An 18,267-nucleotide genomic window follows, 5' to 3' on the forward strand; every position below is an offset into this window, starting at 1 on the left:
GATTAAATTTGAGAAGAAGTCTGGCAACTGAAAAATCATGCTTGGCTTTACTGTGTTAGAACTTAATCGACTATAAACAATAACCTACATAAACACAATATTTCCATTTATTAAATATAAAACAAACAAGTGACATTCCATAAAATTAAAATAAAAAGTCAGAATTTTTCCATTTCCTAGCTCTTCCTGACTCAAATAGTTGAGTCCATAAACACACTCATTACAGATCAAGCACTGCCATTACGCTGTGCTGTACTTGGAGGGAATTATGTTGTAAACATTTGATAGTAAAGATAATGACTGCTCACTATACAAATGTTATTGTGCTGTTTACAAACACCTCATACCATTAATGCAAACTGTACGGGAAATTCATTAAAGATTGACCACCAGGCTACAACAACTTCCGGAAAGTAAAACCTTAAGACGTTATTCAAGGGTGTAGACTGGTTTCACAGACTGTACAATAAATCAGTATCTGTGGATAAAAACAGGGTTGTACAGCAAGTATCGTCTGTTGTTTTACACTGTCACGTCTTCATATTTAATGACAGTGAAATATAATCACTTGTCAATGACTGCGCATGTTCAGTAAGAGGCTCCATGATAATACTGGCGATACTGTTAAGCAATCATCTTGCTATGTCACTATCTTTCCTCAGCTGCCTGTTTACCCACTTTGCTTGGCACCAGAATGAGTCGTCAGAAATATGGAATAACAGTATTAAAAACATTATTCAAATGAAATCTTTCAATAAGATTCTTGATTCAAGCGATAGAAGAAAACACACTTCTACTAAACAATGTGATATAAAAACTAAACAGTGCATCTTGTGTTGTTTAAGTATCTTTACTATAATTACACAGACAAAAACGTACAATAGCTGGATGTTTCAGGCTCACTTCATCTCATAACGTCATTATCGTTACACTCGGCAAAATGAAGCGGCACATCACACAGCACAACATGTTTCATTGAGTACAAAACTTGAAAAGAACCGGGTCAATGGAAAACCAAGAGCACATTTACAGTGATTTACATGAATTCAATCCACCATTGTAACCACACGAGGATACTCGCTCTCTGTCGAGCACTGCACCTTCTGACACCAGATGAAAGTATCATCACCGCTATGACATCCATTTACTTTGGATTAAGTGGATGATTCATAGCAGTTTTAAATGTAAAGGTAATTTGGCGTTATGTATATGCAGTAAGTTCTCACTTCCAGGTAATCATCAGAGGACACTATTTATCTCTTAAGAGCATTTTTTTGTATATCAGTTCCATTTTTAACCTCAAACCACTAAAGTCTTCTATAATCTTTTAGATCACATCTAAACTTGTGGCTGATAGTTAACTGTTTACCAAATTCTAGATGAACAAATCTGAACTTAACTTGGAAAAATGCAAGTGCAGGATGTTCTGAGAAAAAGGGGGGAAGCAGTGGATTTGACTTGACCTTTTCCTTTGTGTGATATTTTAAGATGAGTATTTTCAACAGCATGTGGAACAGCTTTCACATGTCCCTGTTCATTTCATGTACACAGACAAAATGAAGGCACAGATCGATGAAAAAGAGCACGTTTGCGATTGAGATTAGTCTGTATACACACAGTTTGCTAAAAGGACTCCTTATATATGATTTTGATTTATTCCATTCGATAATTCTCGGGACGTTCACCTTAACTGAAACACTTTCATCACTTACAGGGATTTACTGCACCAGCATTTAGTGCCTAATATCACAGATACACAATGTGCCAGTTCAAACGTCGTCTTAAAAGAAGAGGCAGAAACTAAGTTAGTAAAAATTGTCTCTGGGGTTTTCAAAAAATTAACAAAAAAAAAAAAAAAAAAAAAACGGGGAGAGGGGGGGGGGGGGGGGGACCAGTGACAGGGCTGTCCAGTTGGCCACTCTACTAACTCTCAACATGTGCGTTTGTGTCTTGAATGAGAACCTATTCCTGAAGGGCTTTTCTGCTTCTGAGGTCTGTCCTCAGTCTCCTGTCACTTCTCTCTGTCCGCTCTCAGGCAGATAGGGAGGGTGCGTGCGATTGTATGCAGCAAATCATAGCACCAAATTCTGAGCAGCTCCTTCACCCCTTCAGAGGGGACAGTGGTGGCTTCGACAGAGGAGACGACCCCGCCTAAGCACGTTCTTTACGCTTCAGTTTGGAGGACTTCTTGACGGCACCGTTCTTGTTGAGCAGCTTCAGCACTTTCTCCTTGTGGTCGAGCACTTTCATCATTGTGTCTCTGGCCTCGGTCACCTGGTCCATCACCAGCTTACAGCGCTGCATGTTGCCCTGAGGACGAAACAAATAGAACACCTTGTTGGTAAAGACTGATTTGGGAATAGAGGTGACGTTATACTCATTGTTTGAAAGCACTGCGATTGCTCCACTTCTGTTTCCATTTTATTTGTATATATTTAGAAGAACTTACAATGATGATATCTAACAGTTCATGGTGGACTTTCAAATCACTGAGCAGAGAAAAGGTCCCAGCCTGCAGTAACAGTCTCACCTGTATAAGCTCGTTGATTCTGTGAAGGTCATCATCAGCGCCTGCTCTCTTCTTTGGAATCAGGCCCTCTTGAAGGGTGGAGAGGCGGCTGTACACATCATGCTCCAAACTCGACTACAGGTCAAGTAACAGACAAACATGTTTACAGTAGTCCAATCAAAAAAATTTAAATGCATCATGTAAACAATCCCTCTGCACGGCTTCAGTGAATATCAATGAACGTATGATAAGGTATGATATAGTATAGTGTTCAATCAGTTACAACGGTAATCTGCTGCAACTTTGTTTAAACGTAGTCAAGATTGATGTGTCTGCAGGTCTAGGACCAGCACTTACCAACTGCCTGAGCTGTGCAGCACACAGGTGAATTTTCCAGCCTTGTGCTCTGCATGCCACTCCTCTCTGATTGGCCATATCCTGTAAGCTGCCTTTCTTCTCCTCTGAGAGACAAACAGACAAGTGTTGTTAGAGAAAAAAAGGCCTCAGTTAGCCTGAGTTGTATAAAATCAACTGAGTACACAAGGTAATATGAGCAGGTGTTTTTGACTACTGACCTTTGACCCGGATGTCGCTGTACCTCTGGAAGTGGTGGTAGGCAGCCTTCCAGGGGTTACGGTAGTGCCGCAAAAGGGTAACAGGTGGCCGAGGCCTGACTGGCACATAACGCACTCCTTCCTCATCTGAAAGAGAACAATGAGTGTTAACTAAAGACCCTTTCACACATGCAGCCTATCCCTGAAATGTTCAGGAACATTTCCTGCATGGGGTCATGTGTGAATGGGAGCAGGGATCGATATTCAGGGAAATCTGTACCGCCAATTTCCCACCTCAAGACCTAGTAACATTTCAGGGAAAATGCTGGTACGGCTAGGGACAAGCATGTAAAGGGTTAAATCCGTCACTGTCATGTGGAGTGAGCGAACCAATCACAAGACTCCGCTAAATAGGAGACATTGCTGTTTTTTGAATGTTTAAATATTTTAAATAAAATGTTCACACTCTTTTGTAAATGTTTATTCATGTAACTAACAATATTGCTTTTTTTATTCAAAGTTCCGTCAGACGCTGAGCCACACCCAAGCTGATCATTCATCATCTTCAATCTGACGGAGCTGTAAAAAAATGATATGGCTTTATGAAAGCAATACAGTTAGTTACATGAAAACATTTACAAAAGGTTATGAACATCTTACGTAAAATATTTAAACACACCACAAAAACTAGGAATGTCTCCTCTATTCAAGCAACAGCTCTCTTTTAAAATCCTGCGTGTCTATGTTTAGTGCCACAATATCACAACATCATGTTCCGTTTAACATTATTATATTATTTTTAATATCACAATCCAAATCATATCTATAACATTAACTACTCTTATGAAGCACAGAGCAAAGTTTTAGTGAGCAGGCATATGGAGATTTGTAATTAAGGATTTAAAAGTCACTTGTCACTCCTGCTGATTAACAGCAGACGGACATGCCTCTTCACCAGAAACATCTCTAAATGTAGCTACAGCAGGAGCATTTACTCACTGACAAACAGCCTGAACTGTAGACTACACACATTGCACTGGCATTCACAGCTAACATTATACTGCTAACTTCATACTCTGCTCCCATCTGGCAGCCACCATCACACACCCGCTCTCTCTCTCTCTCTCTCTCTCTCTCTCCCTCAACCACATTCAGAAAGAAAGAGGCTTATGTAACAACACAGATAACACACCTGTTATAAGTATTATGAGTATTTTTACTGTCACAATGGATGACATTACATACCAACATATTCTCTTGGTGGAGATTCACGCCTCTCAGCCCTGCCAGTGATGGGCCTGCCTGGGGCTTTCTCCTCGTCTGTGCTGTTGGTCTCCACCATCTCGCTCTCTTCTGTAGAAATAACATGCTGCTGCTTGCGGGGCTTCTTCCTCGGGGAGGCCCCGGGGATCATATCACCTATTGCGGGAGTGTTCAGGGTTGAAGCCTGGGTGTTGAGGGCTGGCGCTGATGACAAGTTTGCATTTGGATCTGAGGGAGAGAGACAAACAAATTGTTCACTTCTGTGTATGTTTTTGTTTATTTATATTTATCGAATTCCCAGATCACATCACTGATGACATGATCCTCACCTGGCTGAGAAGTGTCCATTGTCTCCACCTCCTGCTTGATTTTCACATCTGGGCAGGCGGAGCTGGCAGCACAAGCTGCAGTGCTACTGGCTGCAGGCTGAGTGGGAGAGGCCACAGTGTTGGCCATTGAAGCGGGAACGGGAGGAGTTACAGCCATGGCTGCTGGCAGGGCTGAGAGGACGGTGGAGGGCTGGGAGGGAGGTACGGGCCCCGGCGTGGCCAGCATGGTGGGTATGGCTTGGCCGAGGTGCTGGGCATTTGAGGACACGGCCTGCTGCTCCCCTCCCTGAGAAGGTAGTGCTTCTACTGTAGCCATGACAGGAGGGGCCACCGCCATGTGCACCTCAGCTTTGGGTTTCACACTGAGAGAGGAATCGAAAGTGTCAGATCACACACTCATATCAGAACTCATAATGACAGGATGCAAACATGTCTGTAACTGATGAGATCAATGCGACAGCAGCTTACCTTGCAGGTCTGGGAGATCCTGCTCCTCTCACGCCACTCTCTATTCTGCCACTACTAGGTTCACTGGCCTGCGCGGGGATCAGGTTCTTACGAACGCAACTGAAACACACAAGTACAGGGAGGATTTGTTTGGTAAAAGGAAACGTTTAGCCATGCACTTTGAATTTATATCAAGTTTTTGCCAGACTTTAATTATAATAATCCAGTGCTGGTAGTTATCCTGCTATGCAGTGACTATGAGGCACTGAAAAGCCAAGGTGTGGAAGTCAAGTGACACAGAGAGAGAGCAGTCTAAAACCTGTGTCTGGGTTCAGTATGATTGTAGGACTGGGCTTTGTTTTAATGAGGCCAGGGGGTTAGGGTAACCATATCTAGTAATGATCTAGAAAATAAAGTAAGTAAAGCTCCATGAAAAGGCAACGTTTGACGTGCTGGTGTTAACCTCACCTTTCATTAGCGGGCTTCTTGCGGAGGATGCTGGGTCTAGGGGAGGAGACTAGTGTGGGAGCTCCTCCGACTCCTCCCTGGGCGTGCGCCTGCACCATGGTGGCTACAGGCTGGGTGGTGCTGAATGTGCTGCTGATCGGGCTAGCTACAAAGCCATCAGCCAAAACAACCCCTGAACAAAATAAAACATGCATTACAAACAGCCCACAACTCAGTTAAGTATTCATCAAGATCGTGTTATTTCACTGTTCATTAAGTTATTACCAGATTTTGCTTCAGACTGTGGTTGTTGTTGCTGCTGTTGCTGAGTGACTATTGGTGCCTGCTGTATTCCCTGTGTGGTGATTGGTGCAGATGTGTGCAGGCCCTGCACTCCTATCGGTGCAGGCTGAATGCCCTGTGCAGCGATTGGTGCTGGCTGGATCCCCTGGGTGCTGATTTGTGCAGATGGCAGACCAATCCGATCCACTGCCATCAGCTGCATGTGGTTTAGATGGACGGTGGTGGCCACACCTACTCCAGTTTGAGTGGGCAGTGCTGAACTCGGAGCTTGAGGAGTAACTTGTTGAGAGTCAAAATAAATTTAAAATGAGATCTTTATGCAATCAAGTCATTTATTTAACTCTCTGGTTTCACATTCAACATACATATTTTAGTATATTTTGCCAAAATGTCAATTTGCTTTCACATGTCAAGTCAAATAATGTGTGATATGTTGCACTATACACCAGTCACCACAACAGTTAACTGTGACTGCTAATAAAACTGATTAATAGTGCTTACCAGGATACTGGCGGATGGTAGATACAGAGCTGCTGATGGGGGTGTAGGTGTGCGTCAGAGGGTATGACGAGGAGTATGCCGGCAGGAAGTACTGGAACTGCACTGGCACAGAGGGCCTTAAAATACAACAAACAAGATTAGTCCAAGATTCATCGTCATTTAAATAAAGTATCTCTGCTAATGAGGCTAATAAGTTTGATCATTTGATTTCTTATCTTCACTAATGAGATACAAGATACAATATCTCAGAATTAATTCTCATTAACACAAGGTACAGAGGTCACAATTTCAAGACATCCTCCCTAATTTTGCAACGTGTCTCCATAAATGATCGTTGTTGGCTAATAAAACAAGTAATTGCTAATGTCTAAAGAACACTTTTACCCTGCTATCCCTACTTGTACTTAGTATATGGTCACACCCAACAGCCAATCACAGCGTGTGCTACAACTGCAGATAAATGAGCAATTATGTTTCTGTTTTGTTTCAAGAGGGTTGATTTATGAGGAATAACAAATATATAAACATATGAAAGGTTTCCAGTATGAAACAACTCTCTGCATGTATACACATTTTAAGTATAATAGGGCATAATATATGAAATAAGAAAAACAAATAGTTAAATATTCATGTCAGTTGATTACCCTCAGACTTTCCAAACACAAGTAACGGATGTAAGATGAATTGGTTGTTCAGTCTTTCCTCGTACACTGTGTCATAGAGTCAAAATCCATTCACCAACATCGTGTGCTCACCTGTTGTCACTTCTTGCTTCCATGGTGACAGGGTTAGGAGATGACCGATGGCCTGGGATGGGGATGAGGTTGGCTCTCTCTCCAGGGTAGTCTGGCTGCACGCGGGATGAAGAGTGGGCGATGGGCTGAGGGACCACTTTAGCTGTGAACAACATCACGAGACGGTTAAGAATAAATGTTCATTAGAACACACGATGAAAAGATTGAGGTCAAGGTAACAACGCCTGCTTATGAAGCACACAAAAGTGTTCCAGTGAAAGAAAGGGGTCAACTTACCAACAGGGATGGCAGAGGTGGTCACTGCTGTAGCATGAGAGGAGTGTGAGGCCATCGTCATGGTGACAATGGTGTTACTGGTCATTTGGGTATGTGGCACAGAGCCTAAACATTAAGGAGGATAGGATTATCAGTATTTGTGTAAAAACAACTGCTCTATTTGTGGTTTAAATTTTGGGTCATTTAGTCTAGCATTACAAACTTTAATGACTAGCTGATAGAAATGAATATACAAAAAGGTGATACCTATTGTGGTGGTTGATGGCACAGTGTTAGTGGCAACAATTGGTGCCACAGTTGCTGCAGCTACTGGTGTCACAGTACTGAAGATGGGCTTCTGTTAGGGAACAAAAAAGGGGAATTATTTTAGTCACTGTGTAAAATGACTTTTCATTATTTTTTGCTGGTCATCATCAAGAAGCAGTAACCTGCGTCATAGTGTGCGGAGGCTGGGGCTTTTGAGCCCCAATTGCAGGGTGAGATGGCAGTGTGATCCGTGTAGCTGTGTCACGGGATGTCTGAGGCCTCTGGATACTGACGGTGGCTGGGGGAGGGTGAATGGTCAGCCCTGGACGCCTGAAAGAGTCAAAAACTCAAATTACTGACTTCTCCGTGTTACATAAAAGTAACATTTTTTTCTGACTTTTCTGTAACTTTTTTTTCAGAGAAATACTGGATACTTTCACCTCTTCGGGCCTTTAAAAATCCACCAAATCAAACAGTTTTAGACAGAAAAAACACTGTTTAGTTAAACTGCTCAGCCCAAGGCCATAACTTTGGCCTTTGTTTTAAGTAGTCACAAGCAACCAAAAAGGTTGGGAATCACTGGTCTAAGCTACGTTTTAGAAAGACATGGAAAACAAGTTCAAGATGTTCTTCTGGACATTGCTGCTGTAAAATACTACACAAAAAGCAGCAGTGTTTTATTAGAACTGATAAGATCTTTGCTCTCTGACAGGTCACTGAATGCACCAGGGCTCTTCCAAAAGGCTGATGGCAGAGATGCACAAAGGCAATTATTGTGACTTTTTATTTGCTTTGCTCAGTTTTATCCTGCGTCTGAGTGACTATTTATACAGTCATATGACTTCACTGTAAAATAAATATCCAAATGTTCCAGTCTGTGCTTGGAAAAAAGTGATTGAAATTACTTGATGCTACCTTAATTTTATACAAATACCTTTATAGACCAGAGGACAGATAGACATGCTATAGATACAGAAATACAGCCTATCATTCCGACTAGCACCACAAATTGTTTTGTTTTAGTTAGTCGTAAAACTCCTCATCATAAAATCAAACCGTGACCAGCTTATCACCTCTGGCATTTACACATGCAACATCTCTGTTAATGTCCTGGTCAATAAATCATTACACTGCTGCTTACCCATGTGTCACCTCTGCAGAGTGTGTAACTGTTGGACTGATAACAGGAGACTGAGTTCTTGTTGCTGAAATGGGAGCCACCACAGTTGGAAGCACAGCTGTAGACGTTGTTACAGCAGGGCGGGACTGTGGACAGAGAGATATGACACAGTTACACAGGATGATCCAAAATGCCCGGCACAATATCTACACTTCTTTAACTGTGAGTAAATCTGGGCACCTGAATAGTCTGGTGGATGATGTGCTGCACTGTGGGCTGGCCGGGGCCTGCACTTGCTCCAGTAGCTGGCCGCAGGACAGTTTTGGAGCTTGACATAACAGCTGCTGCAGCAGCCCCTACAGGGCAAAAAATACACTGATCTAGCAAAATACACTGCTGATAAAATGAGGAGTACATGGACTGCTGTTTTAAGGAGAAGCAAACATTTCATCAAGGGCGGCATACTGTTCTTACTACATCATGCATACCTCTGGGTAAATGGGACGTGAAGGTCTGGGGAGGGACCGTAGGGGTCCCGATCTGCAGTGCAGGGGCACTGCCCCGAATGATCTGAATGTTAGCTGGCATCAGGTGGTGTAAGTTGCTGGAATGACCCTGAAACACAAAGCAGCTCAGGTCTTTAGTGACATACACTAAGTAACATACATAATAACATGCACTTATATCCAACGAACATTGCACTCACCTGCTGACCACTGATGGTTGCCACGGGGATAGACGTGGTTGGAGCAATACTGCTTTCTATGGTGACAGTAATGTGACCAGGGACCTTGGAGGGTATGGGGATGTGACCCTGGTTGGAAGCTGGTGCTGGGGCAATGAGACGACTTGGCATAGGTGACTTCAGGACAGCCTGAAAAAACACACAAAACATACATTATAACAGAAATTATATTTTTTGGCAGTGAAGTGTGTTAAGAACAATGCTAGAAAAGAACATCTACTGAAACCAAAATGCACATTCACCACATCATCCATGTACACCTTTCACAACATGTTGCAGTAGAACTGCTGTAACTATAAGTAGTAATTGTGAGGTTAGACAGTTTGCACGTAGCCAGTATACATACAAAATGTTATCACTGAACCATTTATTAAGAAAAAAAAAACTTCATAATTAGCACTCTGACTGGAACGATTTGTTTCAGATTTTTTTTTTTAAATTTAGCAATAGGTTTATCCATGACAAAATTGCGAAGAACAATTTATCCTCTCTGAAAGTCTACCATGGGTGTAAAATTGGCAAACAAACCCCTTAATATATCAGTTAGATCTTTAAAAGCTCTATGTACATGGCTTCAAAAATGCAAAATAGTAGTTTTTGCTGTTGATATTTTGTAAAAATATAACCTCAGTCTCAGCTTGAATTCTTCCAAATGAATTTACATAGCAAGAACTACATGAAACTGAGAAAGACTGTGTACAGAACAGGAACTATCATAGTTGTTAAGGTTATGATTTTCCTGTTCAATCCTTTGTCTTCCCTCTTGAGCTTATTGGCCATTGGCTGTAGCAAGGCTTGCTCTTTATTTCAGCCTGGACCAGTTAACACTAAACAAGACAGACTAGCAAAATTAAGCACACTTTAAAAGGAAATCTGGAGAGCATGAGGTTAGGATGAAGAAGGCAGATTATTACATCCTGAATTCCTTCAAATCACCCAAAATCGGTCCAGCCAAGCTTCCATCTTCATAAAGATTATCAAATGTAAACTAGCTATAATTCAACACTTTCTGAGTGAACAAATTCAACCTCAGAAAGCAACGGTTTATTGTCCCACAACCGCAGAATGAGGAATATATATCTTTGCCAGCTTATGTGCAATTAAACTGCATTAACATCAAATTTAAGATGGTAAAGACACCTCATATTTTTATTATATGAAATGTATATACAAGGCTTCTAGATGTTTTAACAGTTAAGAGAAGTAATCATCACCTTCATCTGTCCATCAGTGAGGACTGCAGGCTGGCCCTGTGGGAGGTGGACAGAGGGAGCAGGTACGGTCACGGGTGTGCCGGGCTGGATGGGCACAGCTTGGGGAGCAGCTTGTGGCTGGCCATGTGTCTGTACCTGTGGGTACGGTCTGACCACCATGGTCTCCTGCTTGTCATCTCTGAACACCAAGGTTCCCCCGCCTCCCGCAGGTGGATGATCCTGCTGCCCATGGTCGGCATCCCGACCGCTGTCTGCATCTGCACCAGCTGATGGAAAACATTTTGATTAAACAGGTGTCTTCCTTGCCATATGTTATGTATACGCCCAAGTCATTTCAGTGACAGTAAGTTACCTGGTGGGTTTGACGGCTGATTGACAGACACTAGGTTTCCTCCAGCAGGGATCTGAGGTGCTCCCCCGCTGGAAGCAGACAGCCCATGTCGGGGGAATTGCTGGGAGCTCATTTTGACTTTTTTAAGACCTAAAATGGTGTTAACAGTTGAACATTAATTCTAGTAGCACACATATCGAGATAATTATCAAGGTTTAAAATCAATAAATCAGAATCATCTTTATTGACCAAGTATGTTTACACATACAGGAAATCTGACTGCGGTTTAGTGACTCTCAATGTATTTACACAGAATAAACAACAATCTTCAGAAATATACACATGGAATGACTATATACAGGTGAATCACTTTCTGTGAACTGTAAACAGGATACAAATATTGCGAAGAAGTGAAGAGCGCATGGAGTGCAGAGATAAATCTCACATTAAAAAAAAAATGACGTTACAATTAGTAAGTAGATGGTTATGTAGAGTATATACAGCCTGTTCAGATATTCTGTAGTGACTGAAACGTATTGCGCATTTTTTTCAAATGTGTATGTGACAAATACTACTCATGTACGAGGACCACTAACAATAAAACCCCCCAGTTTAACCCTTCACATGCGGCGGGGTATTATCGTTAATGAACCAGGGCCAGGTCGATAACATTTACCAACCGGTATTGATAAAGTTTGACATAATTAAGTATAACTGTGAAAAACAAGACCAGAGCTTTTGGGTGGAGCTTTGTTTAACGTTAAATGGGCAATAACAGTGTGGTTTAACTGCTCGACAACAACTGCATCATTACTAATCAAATATCAAGTTAACGTGCGAGCACAGCGGCGGCTTTTTGACGGCCTATATCATAATGAACAAACGCGATATCAGCCCGGTAAGATAACAAACGCTGTGGCCGGTGGTTTTGGTTCGGTAATCTTAAAACTAAAAAGCTACCGAGCTAGCCAGCTATCGTAGCTAGCAGCAAGCTAACGTTGTGTTCGCTAACCTGGTTTTCATGCACAATGCTCAACTTTACAACAGTACAACGGCGTAGACTTCGCACAGCTAAACAAACAAATATGTTGGGTATATGTGCAGGAATTACCGTATTGCGGACTTACTAGGCAATGGTCGTTTTGTGGATTACAATTTTTTCCATTCGTCTTTTCTTTTTTCCAACATGTAAGCCGGAAGAACGCTCAGGGACAGAGCCGGACCTCCCTGCTTCATTCCACCAATCAGAGACTACACTGCCAGATCGCGGACCAATCGGAGCTCCGAAAATGTTTTGACCAACCCCCAGTCTCTCAACGGACCGCTCCGACCGCCTTATTTTTTTCCCCACCTGCATTCCGCGAAGACCCGTCCTACTCTGACTCTGATTGGCTAGTACTCGTTGCCTTCGTGGGTTGGATTGGTTAGTTTAGATATGAGGGTTGCGCAGGGTGTGACATATTTATATGGGGGTCAGAGCAGAGCCAATCAGAGGCAGAGTAGGGGCGGGTCTTCGCAGAATGCAGGTATGAAAAATATAACGCGGTCCGGCTCCGACCTGCAGGACGAGGGTCACATGGTATAAACGGAGGCAGCCGAGCTAACCTGACAACATGTACGTCCCATAGATGTATCAGAGTTCCTGTAATACATCCATGGTACTGCCAATTTACCACCACTGAGGTATACTGTTGCAGTTAAATATTCAATATTTTGATCATTATTGGCTTGTGGTTGAAGAAGTACTCAGTTCCTTTATTTAATTACAAGAACAACACTTCTATGTAAATATAAACTCCATGAAAGTACTGCATTCACCATTATATAGTACAGAAGTACAAAAGTATTATCAGCAAAATGTAGTCAAGTATCAAAAGTAAAAGTATTCTTGCATAGCTGGTCAAGCTCTTTTTGACCACTTTAGTTTCATCTTTCACCTTTAAACTGCAGAGATATAGCTGTATAAATGAGGAATAAAAATTACATATTTTGTCTCTGAAATGTAGTGGAGTAATAGTATAAGGGAATGGCAATACTCATTTAAGTAGACCTACTGCAACATTGTACAATGGTGGGTAAAGTACTTGATTTTTTTTTTTTTACTTAAATAAAAGTAGCATACCACAGTGTAAAAATACTCTGTTAAAAGTAAAAAATCATGCATTTAAAATTTACTTTTTCAAAGGGCCTACATGTTAGCATCAATATATTTAAAGTAGCAAAGTACTCATGCAGAATGACCCATTTCAGAATAATATATATTCAATTATTGGATTGTCTTTTGCTTTTCACGGCACCCTATACATTTGATAATTTGAGAGAAAAGACATTTAAATAGAGACTAATGGTTTCGGCTGAGTCTGACTGTCACGTGACCCTTGGCTTGCAGGTCAAGTCTCCCGCACAAACTGATTTGGGCTGTCTGCTCACTCCAAGACTGAAGTAACGTTTGAACCCTCCCAGTCCTACAATAGTGCAAACTACCGTAATAACCTCACTGAAACACTAGGGGGCACTAGCCAACCATGGAAATGTCGTCAGGTCTGACTGCTTTGACCTGCAGGTCAAGTAATTGAATGAGGGAAAATAGGCTGATTAGCTGAGCAGAAGACAGTTTGTTCATAGGCCTTTTCTCAGAAGACATATTGACATGTCACAGTAGGAAAACCACAGGTGTAAATAATAAGATAAACGATGGCTGAATCCACTTAGCTGCCTCAGTTTCAGGTTCCTGGTATTGTGCATAAAGGCTCACTGTCACATTGTCATGGTTTACTGGGACACCTGAATATAATAGAAGCATAACTGGGTTAATGTTATTAGTAATGCCTGTGCTTTTCCTAAGATGAAGTCAAAAGATAATCTGCAGTAAAAAAAAAAAAAAAGGTGTATTTTGAAACAGGCCTTTCTTAATGTCTGCTTCTCCTTTATGAAAATTTCACACAGGTTTCTGGAGGAAGTTTGCGATTTGTTCACTTTCCAAGACTAAATTAACTGCTGAGGCTACAAAATTGTTATTTTCAATAACAGTGGGTTTGTATTATTTGTGTGAAGGAAAAAAAATGCATTTAAATGTTTGGGTGAAACAGTGCTAAGGATCATGTTACATGTATGAAGGTATGTTTACTACATCATCTGTCTGTATGATTATGATTTGTCAGTTCCACCATTTCTTCAGTAATTTAAAAAATCTCTGATATAGTTGATATAAGAGATACAGTAGATCCTACAGGCTACAGCTGTCGCCCTGTGTAACATCTCTGTCACTTGCCTTTACAGAAGGACATCTGAGCGGTTCATGAGAAGTACACTGAGGCTATTCAGCTCTTGAACTGTAAACTGTAGGCATTTTGTTCAGAACTAAAGCAATCAACTCTAAACTGTACTGGAAATGTGCTGGAAAGTAACTATTATGCCGAACATTGATTTTAAAACCAAAATATCAGTGTGCAAACACATGTACATCTTTCATGTCTTACATCCATACATCATTTTGAAGACATATGATCTTAGTGAAAAAACAAAAAAAAAATAAAGTTTACTTAGAAGGACTGAAGATGAGACATTGTCTTGATTGCTAGCATTAATATTTTTTTTATTTTAGGCATGGAAAAGGATCAAAATAGTCACTTGTGACAATATAAAATTGAAGCCATAAGTCATTTATGTTGAATCTGCCCCCACCTATGGCTCTTTTAAATAATGATTCAAAAAAGTAAAAAAAAAAAAGAAAAGAGAGAACAAGAACACTTTCTGCTCTGCTGGTAACAATACATTGACAATGGTTCAAGAGTATCTACGAAGTGCATACCTTATTCACTATCCCACATAGGACTAGTCAAGTATATCATCATTTACATACATCTGGGCCATAAAACATTCCTGCATGCTGAGGCATGACCACTAAATTCCCCAGCTGTACTCGCTCACTCACTCACACACACCTGTTGGTATGTTGCTTTAACTGGGAACTTGTGAAACCTTCATGACAAGCATTCTTCGGATATTATTGCTGATTACTGAGGAAAATGATGTGGGCTGTGATGAAATGTAGTTTCAGAGGAATGTATTGTCACAGAGAAGAAACTAGTTACAGGGAAATGACAAAATGACGTTTCCCAAGACGAGTATGAATCGCTCAGAAAGAGGCAAGGTGAAACTAAACAAGTGTGACAACCAAGTAAAAACATGTGTCAGGGGACTTTCAGGGAAAACATACTGCTTATGGCTCGCTCTCTCTCTAGTTACGCTGATTCCATTGTTCACTTTTGTGACGTAAGTGACATTTTTCACAGGCCAACTGTAAACAACTACAATTTTGTGACATGCTACAAAGTGTACATAACTAGTAATCAAATCAAAATATTGAGCTTTAAATTCATCTTATCATGACTCATCTTAGCATGAATTGTTTGCATCTATTGCTCTTACGATCTCTGCCACTTGATCATTCATCTACATTTCTCATTACTCATTACAGACTTTAAGAAAGCATTTCATATCTTGCACCTGGCCATGCAGTGTCTGATTTTAACTGCTGACTCAGGTATTGTTGTCTTCATTTAGCCTGTAGATTGCTCCAGACACAGAACATGTTGACTCATCTACTCATTCCTTTCCTACAGTGAATCAGTCTTTCTGGACTAGGCTCCTCAGTTGATTCACTGGGAACCACTAACAGTCCTAGACTCAAACCAGCCAAACAGTCATAAAGAACTCCTGTGTCAGTGAACTAAGTGTTTTAGTTAGCCTGTGGAAGTCATCAGTAGCAATTTGCCATGTCTCTAAATTTTCACCAATAAAACTGACATGTCCTTTGAACATTTCATTTTCAAAGCTGTGTAAATACAGTTTTTTTTTACATAGCTGATACCAAGTCATCTCAGTTCATTGAATATTCAAGCTTCAGCAATGCCAGGCCTGTCTAGCACTGTCTCATTTAGTTTTTTACTGCTCTGATTTTACCCCAGCAATATTTGAAACTTCATTTTTATTGCTTTCAAGTCTCAAGTCAAGTCTTTAGGGAGTCATTTCTCTCAGCACTCTGGTCCAAAGGGTAAATGCTAGATTGGATCAGCTGGAGGGACGAAATCTCGCGACTGCGGTTAGGGTTAGACTTAAAGTTGATTTAAGGTTAAGGTTCAGGTTAAGTTTAGGGTTAAGGTGTGGGTTAGGGTTAAAGTTAGGGTTAAGGTTAGCGTACAAATCTTGCAAGAGTTTCGTAAATCGTCCCTCTAGCTACTCCAATGTAACACCAACCAACCGGTCCCAAGTCCCAAGTCCTCATTTTTGTGACTTACGCCTGACTTGAGTGAAAGTCGCAAGTCTAAAATTCTGCCCAATAGCAACATTAGCATTTGCTTGGAGTTGTGTTTCTGGCCATTTGTTGAATATAAGTCCGATATTTGCTCTCCTTTTAGCTCTGGTTTGTTCTTCAGGAACTATTTGTGGGAAATATCCAGCTCTTTAGCCGCTAAATGCTACACTATGCTCACGAGCTAGCTGCTAACAGTGGCTGCTGTTTGGTGCTGGGCAGGTATTGCACAGTGGGGGTATTAAAGCTTAGGTCACTGAAAACATCTTTCTGCTGTGGCTGGAAGAAAGGAAACTAGGTGGATGAGAGCAAAGAGACTTATCCAAAACAGTAAAGTTTGCTGTAAAACCAAAACATTGGGCTGAAAGACACTAAAATGCTCTGTGGAGCTGAGGGGAACTACAGACTCAGGTGAAACTTCATGTGTGATTATCAGTGGAATCAAACTCTTTTATATTAAATGTAGTCATTTGATCCATTGTTAATATAAACACATCAATCAGTGCATCAATCGATGACATCTTCTACTTTGAAATGAAAACTGTGGAGCACTGTGAAGTGATGCAAAGCAAGAAGAGGTGGATGGAAAATAAGTGGTTCAGGGGTGGCAGAGGAGCAGAACAGGTGTGCTGCTCTTGCTGCTGTTCAGCCACAGTAAACACCTAAAGAAAACACCTTCACACCTCTCACTGAGTAGACACACTGCTGCAATTGACACGAACCCAAAAATTTGCTGCAAGTGGCTTGCTATCTGAGAGGTTTGCTTCATCTCAGTAACAGCCCTAAAATTAGAGGACGGTGCCCTGATTTATGTGGAAAAGTTAAGGGGGTGGGGGCACATTCCATGACTGCTGTAGGCAGGAAGTTTTGGAATCTCCATGGAAATTAAGGCAAAACACAGAGCTCCACAGTTATTTTTCCAAGTATTTCTCACAGGCGTTTGGTGCAAAATGTGCTCAAAAGCCTCCAAAAAAAGACAGATGATTTGTTACCAGTTGTCCCCTTTACTGCTGCCAGACACATTGATTTACTCACTTTATAATACAAATATTACATGACTTAAAAAGTACAATAACTGTAGGGGCAAGATGAATATAAGCTGTATGAACCCATGCATACAATATATAAACAACAGGACAGAATGTAAAGAACATACATTATTTCACATAACACATGTGAAATAATGTGTGTTCAGTTTACTGACCATGTAAAACAAACAACAAAACGCTTGTCGGAACAAGCTTACTTCATTGACATCTGTTCTTGATCCACTGTGACTGATGTTGTGGTCAAGTGAGAATCATTCACAGTTTCTGGGAGTCAAAGTGGTGAAATCATGGTGATACACGCTACAGTCCTGACAACAATCACAGTAATTCCTGCAGGGCTCCAGATGTGTGTGGTATGCACACCTACATGGAGTTAATTCTTTCTTCATCCTTGCTCAATGATGACGACTTTGGGACACTTGAGTGTTCCTGGGAATGAATCTCCTTCTGCTCAGACTTGGCACTGCCTGAAGTCACGTAATCATAACCTTTCACCTACAGAACCCCTAACATCACTCGCAGTTTGGCGGGGGGATCTTGTCTTACATGTGGCCATTAGTGGCAGGATGAAATATCTGAAATGTGATCTGTCTGAGCACAAATGGGACCAAAGTAATGGTAAATCACAGACAGTGCTATATTTCCCAGCTGAAAAAGGTGTTGAACAGATGGAGATTTGTCTTTGCAGCTTTTTGGAGCTGAGAAAAGTGGCACTCGGCTACAACAAGTAAAGGCAGCAGGAGGAAAATGCGTGGCATCTATGGAATGCCAAACCAAGCTCACCAGGGGGAACAGGGAAGGCAAAAACATTTACATTAAAAGTCAAGGTTTACAGAGGAATTTATACATGTGAAGGCCACATGG

At 41.3% G+C, this 18,267-nt stretch overlaps 1 protein-coding gene across 1 annotated transcript; it reads right to left on the reverse strand.

Annotated features, from left to right (window-relative positions):
* Positions 1-831: 831 nt before the first annotated feature.
* On the reverse strand, positions 832-12,299 carry sap130a (Sin3A-associated protein a). Its single transcript, XM_067597797.1, has 21 exons — positions 12,168-12,299; positions 11,062-11,190; positions 10,710-10,975; positions 9,457-9,624; positions 9,239-9,365; positions 8,991-9,106; positions 8,772-8,896; positions 7,813-7,960; positions 7,631-7,721; positions 7,385-7,489; positions 7,109-7,250; positions 6,354-6,469; positions 5,835-6,131; positions 5,571-5,742; positions 5,124-5,222; positions 4,656-5,017; positions 4,309-4,554; positions 3,085-3,210; positions 2,867-2,970; positions 2,531-2,644; positions 832-2,310 (listed from the first exon to the last, which is right to left on the reverse strand). The coding sequence occupies exons 2-21, from the start codon at positions 11,171-11,173 to the stop codon at positions 2,152-2,154; spliced, it is 3,195 nt and encodes a 1,064-aa protein (XP_067453898.1). The 5' UTR covers positions 11,174-11,190; positions 12,168-12,299; the 3' UTR covers positions 832-2,151.
* Positions 12,300-18,267: the final 5,968 nt, after the last annotated feature.

This window comes from Thunnus thynnus, chromosome 8 (genome assembly GCF_963924715.1).
Source record: "Thunnus thynnus chromosome 8, fThuThy2.1, whole genome shotgun sequence".
NCBI classification, from domain to species: domain Eukaryota; kingdom Metazoa; phylum Chordata; class Actinopteri; order Scombriformes; family Scombridae; genus Thunnus; species Thunnus thynnus.

Excerpts from the sequence above, each read along its gene's own strand:
- sap130a (XM_067597797.1), bottom strand. The coding sequence starts at position 11,173 with ATGAGCTCCCAGCAATTCCCCCGACATGGGCTGTCTGCTTCCAGCGGG. Across the intron at positions 9,107-9,238 it reads CACGTCCCATTTACCCAGAG|GGGCTGCTGCAGCAGCTGTT; the intron begins GTATGCATGATG and ends TTTGCCCTGTAG. Across the intron at positions 4,555-4,655 it reads AATGGACACTTCTCAGCCAG|ATCCAAATGCAAACTTGTCA; the intron begins GTGAGGATCATG and ends TCTCTCCCTCAG.